We start from the raw sequence: 9401 nt of genomic DNA, 5'->3' as shown, positions 1-9401 counted from the left end.
AAGGAGCCCTTTTTAACTGCTTCACAGTCCATTATTACTTTTGGTACGCGCTAGGCCAGACTCAAACTCGTACCGTGAGTAATAATGCACTGTGGCAGTTTGTTTATCAGCGAGGAGAAACTCAAAACAGGTGGGAAGCAAATGCATGAAGAGGAAACATTTCAATGTTTCACTTGCATAAATGCACACTTCCCACTTCCATAAAAAGCCAACCATGCCAACACCTACTTCCCTGTGTTGTGGCACTTGAGACTTGATGACAGGCCTCTGAAATCTGTATTGTTTTCATTTTAGGTTTGAAATTAATTAAACTGCATACAATCCAAGGAGTGGAAATTCTGGATGATAACTCAAAATGTTTGTAAAGGGTATGCAGCATGACATTTCATATGCAGCATTTAAAACAGTCAAGCAGCTGGAAAATCTAAACATCAGTTCCAGCTGAAATCAAGAGGCCCTAAATCTGGGTTTTACTATTATTTTCTATGTAGAAGAAAACTATGTGATGTAATGTAAATGTAAGAAGTGTGTTACAGGTTCATGTAGAAGTGGTTGCATGATGTCTAAATAAATGAATCTAAGAATAATTTATTTTGTAAAGAAGTAATAATGGTTGAATCAGATGTTCTTTTGTTGTCCGTATAGGTCTGTGGATGTCTGACCTGAATGTGCTAATTTTAGTATGCATTTGTATCTATTTGCTTTTGTAATAAAACAAATTTCATCACAGTGCAATAATTGTACAAAAAATACTTTAGATAAACAGAACAAATGGGTTTAAAAAAATTTTTTTGTTTTGTTTTTTATTGCTTAAGAGTGCTGAACTTTCTTCCTGCATCTTATACTTCATGAAATCCAGAATGGTAGCAAAGCTGAAAGGTTTGTTTGAGCTGCGCCCTTAACTGTACAGAAGCAAGCCCAGCCCAGACAAGATATTGTAGGTTTTTTTTCTATGTAACTTTCCTCAGCATTGGTGCAATATGCAGCTGATGCAGATAGATCAAGAAAATGGTAATGTGTAAATCATGTTTAAATGTTTTTTTTTTTTTTTTTTTTACTAAATAAAAATTATGTACAATTTGTTTACATTTGAATACTTGTTTCTCTTTACTTTACTAATAGTCGTTAACCAAAAGAACATTTAAACGCTAGGCTACTTTAGATTAAAAACCTTTAATAGGCTTACTGAGTAAATTCAGATTAAACACACAAACCAACACATTCTTACCTGGGAAAGTTTATCCAGTTTGGTCAGGAATTTAAATGTAGGCGTTGTTATTTTTTATTGAGTGGCGGACTCATCAACTTGTATGGAGCAGTCGAATGTGGCATCTTGTAAAGCGTAGTCAGTTTAGTTATTAATGCACAATCAATGCACATTAGGTGTTGCCAACTAATATAGTGGAACTGCTGCCTGTCCCGATTAAACCCATTCAAAACTATTGAGAGCTCCATTAACCACGTGACCGCGTGGCGGCGAGATCAAAGCTCAACACGTTACTTAGTTACAATGTTGATAGCAACCACGCGTACGGGATGCATAAAGACTCACTGGGGGCTTGAAGCAAACGGAAAAATGGACGATCATTCCGCAGATGAAGGAACAAGAACGGAGCCTGAACCGTTGTTTAATACAACTGAAATAAAGACAAGCGATGTGTACAAGGTGGATATAAATTTACCAGCTCGCTTCAATAATCCGGAGTGTTTCAGAGGATACAGGTGAGAACAAACATTCAGCCGCAGTGCATCATGTGGGACCTAAATTTATTTATTCGTTTATTCATTATATATATATATATATATATATATATATATATTAATAGACTATTCTTTCATAATTATTTGATGAATAAAAAGTTAGAAACAACAGCATTTATTCAAAATAGAAATATTTTGTTACATTATACACTAACGTTACCGTTCAAAAGTTTGGGTCAGTATTTTTTTATTTATTATTTATTTTTTTTAAAGAAACTAATACTTTTATTAAGAAGGGATGTTAAATTGGTAAAAATTAAAATAAAAAATAAGTGATAATAAAGACTTCTATTGTTAGAAAATATTTATATTTTAAATAAATGCTGTTCTTTTTAACTTTATTCATCAAATAATCCCGAAAAAAGTATCAAAGGTTCCAAAAATATATTAAGTAGCACAACAGTTTCCAACATTGATAATAAATCAGCATATTAGAATGATTTCTGAAGGATCATGTGACACTGAAGACTGGAGTAATGATGATAAAAAAGAGCTTTTCATCACAGAAATAAATTATATTTTAAAGTATATTACAATAGAAAACATAAAAATAAACCTTTACATTATTACTTTTTACTGTAACATTCATCAAATAAATTCAACAAACAATTCTACAAGAGACTTCTTTACATCACATTAAAAATCTTACTGATCCCAAACTTTTGAGCAGCAGTGTGTGTGTGTGTGTTTGTATATATATATATATATATATATATATATATATATATATATATATGTTGTTGATCCCATTTTCATGTAATAGAATACTAAGAATAATAAGCCTCAATATGCTTTCCAGGCAAAAAATGATCAACCCTTTATACCAAACAACAAATCAAACATATGGAAGCAAGAAACCAACAGTTCATGAAATGCCGGTGAGTATGCAGCACACGTTGACCTATCGTTAAGATTATTCAGACAATAGTATTTACACATACTGTTTATTTTTCAGATAACCTTTAACGGAAGTCGTCGGAAGTTTTCTGAGCATCTTCTGAGAAGCGGCATGTACAAGGATAACGGCTTCAACACGGCGCTGGACAAGAGCCGACTCACTGGACCCGATGCAACGACCACGTTTCACGACAGAATCAATTTCCATTACTTATACCACACAGATGGGAAATCTCAGTAAAAACAATCTCCATTTTGTTTGTACAGTAAAGTAATAAACAAGTCAGGCTAAATTGTGATGTAGTAATGCTTTGATCACTTTCTGTTATTGGGGTGTTTTCAAGGACAGTTACTTACCCTCATGTTGTTCCAAACCTATATGACTTTCTTCTGTGAAACATAAAATATATTTTGTGTTTTATGTCAGTGGGTTCAAATGTTGTTTGGTTCCCAACGTTCTCCAAAATATCTTGTTTGGAACGATGCGTGATGATGGATTCCAAGACACTTCCTGTTGAATTAATAAGAAGCACAACTACGTCAAGAATGTCAATATAGGTTCTTTTATTTGGTGTAGTAGAGTGAAATTCCACAGTAGACCTGAACGTAAATGTCCAGGGAATATTCTCTCAGCGTGTGACCCTCACACACAGTGGAAGCCATCAAAATATAATCCACGAGTTTTAGAAGCACTTTGAATCAGTGTGTGGAGGTAAAAGCGGACCAACGTACAATCAAGCGTGTTAAGAACATAATGCGGTTGGGCTGACATAAGATAAACCGTGACAACAGCAATTTCAATCTCGAGAACCAACCAGCATCAACCTGAATCATGAAGCGTCCCTTTGGAAACTCGTCAGTCGTTGCTGTCGCTACACTGAGGACATGGGCGGATGGTATTAAGGGTTTTGGTGTTGACTTTTCCCTGTTTTTCCTTGGAGCTGTAAGCAGCAAAAAATATTGTCCAGAGGGCTGGATTGTCAAGTCCACAGACCTCCAATGTTATTCGTAAAGTAAAAGGCACTTCAAAATGTTGTAACAAAATCCAGTGTATTGTCTCACATCATATACACACATGATCAGAAATGAAGGAATGTAAAGACAGTATAAACCTTAAAGAGAGTGATGATTTAAAACAGTTTTGCTTTATCAGGTTTATAAAAAGAAAGTAACAAAAAGCGGGTCTGTAGCACACGACACGTTTAAGGTTTTCATGGAGCGAAGAGAGAGAGAAACTCGTGGCGGGACGTTTCTGTTGCGTGGCAGAAACTTAAAAAATTGCATAGGCAAGAAAACATGGTTCTCGGATCACATGGAGGGAAACAAAACTAATGCAAATAGATTGATATATATATATAAAAACAATAAGATTCTGTCCTCATGGACAGAAAGTGTAACTTCTTTGAAGTGAAAAAGACAAATATAAGCGTGGGAAACTTAAAAGCAAACAGGACTTCCAAGTCAGCAGCAGTTTTGGTGCAGGGCGGCGCCCCGGTGGAATGGTGAAGCTGTGCGGTGAGCCGAAGCAGAGGAACTCTACAGCTCAGTGTCCTGATACTTTTGTGTGGTGGTGTAATAGCCGCGCTTGGTCTGCTCTGCCAGCTGATGTTGAAATCCCTCTCCGGGCTCCTCGCCAAGGCCGAGCGGGCGGCTCTCTGTGTACGGCAGCTTGCAAGGAGGCGTCTGGGGCTCTGGTCGCGCACTGGAGCTGCACACAAAGCAAATGCAGCAACATAAGTGAATGATTGACTGCACTTTTTGACACTTAAAGGGACAGGAAGCAAAATTGAAAATTCTGTCATTTACTCGCCCACTCAGTTGTTGGTAGCTATTGACTTCCAGATTTTTTTGCATACTATATAAGTCAATGGCTACCAGCAACAGTTTGGTTAGCACTGTTTTTCAGAATATCTTGTTTTGTGTTCAGCAGAGAAAATAAACTGATACAGGTTTGGAACACCTTGAGGGTGAGTTAATAGTGACACAATTTTAATTTCTGGGTAACAACCTTTAAGGTACGGTCACATTTATTCAGCAAATTTTTGTAGGTGAAATCTAGTTGGTTTAATAGGAATCCATGTAATTGGGAATTTGTTTTCACAACAATTTTGAGTTGGTCATGCCAATTTGCCACGTTAACCAACAAAAAAGCTGTGTGGTTTGAAAGTAACTTCTGTGCAAGCAGTGCTTGATACATTGCTACACCACTGACGATAAACAATACTGCTCCAGACTCTTACCCAATAGGTTGAGGCCTGCTGTGGTCCAGTTTCTGAGACTTCATAGGGACGGCATAGATGTCTGGATGTTTCTGAGCAATCTCCAACTGAAAATAAACAAATTCAACACATCAGAATATTATATGAATATTTTGGCAGAAAATGAGTAAGAACAACAATTTGCTGCATGAAATTATTATTATTATTTGAGAACATTTTCAAGAGTGCATTTTATTGGACAACATTTTAATATGCAAAATACATCATCAATATTTTTGATGTTTTTTCCATAAGAGAAAGGGTGTAAATTTTAATATATAATTTTGTTTAATATAGAATTTTTATTGTTTCTCTCTAACGATATATTAATTTTAAGTTGTGTTTGTCAAGCTACCTAGCATACAGATTATTGCTTAGCTAATACACATCGATAAGGCACAAAAACTGAACTTTTCACAAAAAATTCCATACAATTTCATAAAATTCCATTCAATTTATTTGTATAGCACTCAATATACTGTTTTATAATGCACAGTATGTATAAAAAAAATAAAAATTAAAACAAAAAAAAGAATTGCTCCAAAGCATCTTTACAGACAAGACAAAAATCCAAGAGATACAGGAACAATGGAAAAAAAATATATAATTAATAATAAAAATGTTAAATTAAACAATGATTGAAAAATTAAACAATCTATTGGCTCTTTCACACAGATTGAAAAAAAAAAAAAAAAAAAAGTGATGCTCTTTTTATTTAGGTCAAATTTTTTTTGACCAATTAAAATGACATGTAGGGTAGGTTTCTGGAATGAATAGTCCCAACAGATGCCAAGTTACTGGCTGACGTGTACAAGAGACATACTGTATAGAAGCCTAAAGATGGAGAACACTCACCCTGGCGTTCTGAGCCTGTTGGATGTCCAGGACTTTCTGTGTCCGGGCCAAATGATCCATCTGCTCAAAGGCCTTCACTTTGCCCAGGAAAGACCTCTTAGAGGGATCGCCAGGACTGTCCTCCAGGGGTTTACTGTCGCGTACCGGGGGGCTGCTTAAGAGGCCCCTGGAGGTGCGGGACACGTAGGTAGGTTTAAGAGGAGTGGGGGGAGGTGGGGGCTTGGTTTTTGCGGGAGAGTCCTGGCTGCGCGGGTGCTCGCTGCTCGCGGGGCTGCTTGAACGAGAGTCGTAGTTTCGAGAGAGGTCGTACTGCCCCCGCGACACCTCCGATTGAGACTGCAGTTTTACCTGAAAGACAATTGAATATGTGTGTTGGAGAACAGCAGTACTGAACCGTATCACAGGGTCGGTTCCCACTACATTTAACCATGGGTTAACCTCTTCCTAAACCACAGCTGAAGGCCAGTTTTAGCACTGGATAAAGTCGTCACCACAGCATTTTTCACACTGAACTCCAAACACAAAACCTACTAACGCAACACTACCCACTAGCAAAATCTCAAACACTTTCTAATTGCTCCAGGTTTTCTATAAACACTGCCAAAATACTAAAATCTACTAGTAACAGTTTATAATAAGGTTCAGTTCGTTAATGCGTTATAATGTAACAGTTATAATTAACTAAAACTAATTATTTATTTATTTATTTTTGTTAATTGCGATAAAGATGAAATAAATTAAAAATAAAAAAAAAAAGTTGAATGTAATAAATTAAAAAGAAAACCTAAAGAAAAAAAGTTGAATGTAATAAATTACTAAAACTGAAAAGAAAAGCTAAATAGAAATATAAAAAACTAAAACTAAAATATGAAAATAAAAGCTAATTTAAAAAGTACTAAATACCTTGTCATGAATTAACAATAAACAACTATTTTTATAACATATATTTAAGTTAGATGTTAGCTGTTAATTTCTACATATATGAATATTTTTAACATTTTAATTTTAATTATGAGCTAATGTATTTTGAAACATTAAATTAATTATAATATAAATTATCACTAGATTAAAAATACAGTTAATAAAAAATATTAACTTATTTATTTAGTTTATCCATGCTGTTAATTTCTACATATATTAATAGATTTTGTACCATATTTAAAGTTAAATCATGACTTAATGTATTATGAAAAAAAATACTAATTAATATAACACATTTACACTAACTGAGATCAAAAAAATACTATAAAAATAACATTATTTATTAACTACTGTTACAGAGTTGAACCTTATTTTAAATGCTTAACCAAACTACTTCACCTCCAGTTAACTTCTTTTACGTGTCTGGCACAGTTTGTTCAAAATGAACTAGCTTTCAAATACAATATACTAGTACTTTAACCAATCATCTGGCACAACAGCGATCACAGCTTGGCTCTACAGCGTACCACAATGTGTCACTGAGCTGCTGCGAGACGATTCTGAACTGCTGGAAAACTGGCGGCACCAAATCAGGCCATTCTTCTGCATGAATGTGGGTGCAGTCAGGAGAAGAGCTGTGTTAGTCAGGGTCACTTTATAACCTTTACTGCAAAGAGTCTCTATGAAGTATCAGGAAACTTAATGGATGCATGTCACATAATAAAATATCAATGCAATTCAGCCGTTTAAAATGTGGCTTAAGTGTCAATGTGCTGTGTCCACTGTATGCAAATTTCTAGTCTTCCTAGTTTAGTATTTTTGACACTATTGTAAAATCTTGATGAATGCTGTTTTTAAGAAAGGAAAGCCACTGGGGAGCATGACATGAGCTCACCTTTGCAGGTTCAGGCAGGAAGGTGGACATTAAGGGACGACTAGCCTCAGTCAGCATCTCCCTGCTGCCCACCCGACGGATACGACCTCGAATCTCTGGACTGGACTTCCTGAGGATCTGGGGGAGCAATAAAGAATTCAGATAACATAGCAAGACATCTAGGCAGGGGAATGCATTCACGCACACGCACACACACACACACACACACACACACACACACACACACACACACACACACACACACACACACACACTACAGCAAACATACAGTCATGAATATGTTTGTCTTTTTGGGCCAACAGTACAGTATGATTCTGATTTTACAGTATGATTTCTGATTTCTGAAGTTAAAAGTTATATATATATAATATAAATGTAATATAGTATAATATAAATGACCACTAAACTAGATTAAAATACTAAGATAAAAAATTTAATTAACTATTATTTATCTAGTTTATCCATGCTGTTAATTTCTACACATATTAATACATTTTTACCATATTTAAAGTTAAATCATCACTTTGTATTATGAAATAAAAAAAATTAATATAATACATAACACATTTATACTAACCTAGATTAAAAAATACTATAAAAATAACATTTTAATCAACTATTATTATTATTATTATTGTTATTATTATTATATGTAATTTATTAATTATATTTTATAAGGCCTTATAAACCAAAATTTGATTAGCATTATTTATATACGGTTATAGCATATTTTTACTATTTATTATAATATTTATTACTGTAAAAGCTCATTTTAAATTAAACGTTACCTTTTTAAATTTTAATTTTAAGTTAGTCATTTTTATGTGCTTTTGTCATTTTTATTAGTTTTTTTTAAATATCTCTATTTAGCTTTAATTTATTTTTATCTGAATTAGCTTTTATTTTTTATTTTCAATTTACATTTTAGTAATTTTGTCATGTGCTTTTGTCGTTTTTATTACATATATTTTATTAAATGTACTAAATCCCATATGAAAAAATATTTTACTTATTAAAATGTATTTTTTAAAATATTTATATTTAGCTTTATTTTTACTTCAGTCTTAGTTTTAGTAAGTTTAGTACTCCAAATTACTTTTTTAAATTTTTTTGAATATATATATATATATAGATATTATATATACTAGTATAGTATATATATAATATACTATATATATATATATATATATTTTTTTTTTTTTTTGGAATATATATATATATAATAATATATATATATATATATATATATATATATATATATATATATAAACCCTGATATTTTTCCAGATTTTTTGGATTTACAAAAACCCTGATAATTATATTTGCTAGAATAATCATAATTCATGTTACTCTATTCAGTAAGTATTTAGTGATAAAGAATCTTGTAGTTCCAAAATCTAACAGAAGGGGGCAGAAGAGTCTGCTCTTTGGATTTACAGATGCACTGAATGTTTAGCTTTTTGGGGAAGCATGAAATCCATGTGATTTGCCATGTAAACTCATTATCATACACTTCCTGCATTTACAGCATGTAATGCATGCATGACAAGTGTGTGCTGATGTCTTGTTCTCAACATGAAAATGAATTTCCCTCTTTACTTGAATACATATCTGACTTCGTGCTGATCCAGGCAACTAAGAGGGATGCCATTGCAGCAAGCATATTTAAGTGTGTAGATGTCAATGCATCTGCATGCAGTTCGCATCAGTGTGAAAGATGTATGTGTCCATATGTGTTTTTGGGCATTATAAATAGCCAACAATATTTTGGAATTACTAGGCATGCATGTAAGTGGAATTTCTCTGATATTTCC

At 33.5% G+C, this 9401-nt stretch overlaps 2 protein-coding genes across 8 annotated transcripts in view; one reads left to right on the top strand and one right to left on the bottom strand.

The window, feature by feature from the left end:
• Positions 1–1432: 1432 nt before the first annotated feature.
• Positions 1433–3036, top strand: ca8h9orf116 (chromosome A8 C9orf116 homolog). The gene is made up of 3 exons (XM_019108907.2): positions 1433–1722; positions 2561–2639; positions 2717–3036. The coding sequence occupies exons 1-3, from the start codon at positions 1511–1513 to the stop codon at positions 2897–2899; spliced, it is 474 nt and encodes a 157-aa protein (XP_018964452.1). The 5' UTR covers positions 1433–1510; the 3' UTR covers positions 2900–3036.
• Positions 3037–3205: 169 nt separating this feature from the next.
• LOC109094839 (tight junction protein ZO-2-like) overlaps positions 3206–9401 on the bottom strand; it is an 82777-nt gene continuing 76581 nt past the window's right edge. For all 7 annotated transcript variants that reach the window (XM_042761785.1, XM_042761783.1, XM_042761784.1 and 4 more), the window contains exons 20-23: positions 7588–7704; positions 5772–6119; positions 4899–4984; positions 3206–4366 (exon numbers count right to left, since the gene is read on the bottom strand). In XM_042761785.1, the coding sequence (XP_042617719.1) occupies positions 4195–4366; positions 4899–4984; positions 5772–6119; positions 7588–7704 (723 nt within the window). In that variant the 3' untranslated portion in view covers positions 3206–4194. The remainder of the gene's footprint in view (positions 4367–4898; positions 4985–5771; positions 6120–7587; positions 7705–9401) is intronic.

The sequence above is a fragment of the Cyprinus carpio genome, chromosome A8, assembly GCF_018340385.1.
Source record: "Cyprinus carpio isolate SPL01 chromosome A8, ASM1834038v1, whole genome shotgun sequence".
Lineage (NCBI taxonomy): Eukaryota > Metazoa > Chordata > Actinopteri > Cypriniformes > Cyprinidae > Cyprinus > Cyprinus carpio.
Note: the sequence above shows the minus strand (reverse complement) of the source record. Positions and strands in the feature narration are given on the sequence as shown.

Bases quoted from the DNA above. Each gene is read 5' to 3' on its own strand.
- ca8h9orf116 (XM_019108907.2), top strand. From the start codon at position 1,511: ATGTTGATAGCAACCACGCGTACGGGATGCATAAAGACTCACTGGGGG. The intron at 1,723-2,560 runs GTGAGAACAAAC...TATGCTTTCCAG, and splicing joins GAGTGTTTCAGAGGATACAG to GCAAAAAATGATCAACCCTT. The intron at 2,640-2,716 runs GTGAGTATGCAG...TTTATTTTTCAG, and splicing joins CAACAGTTCATGAAATGCCG to ATAACCTTTAACGGAAGTCG.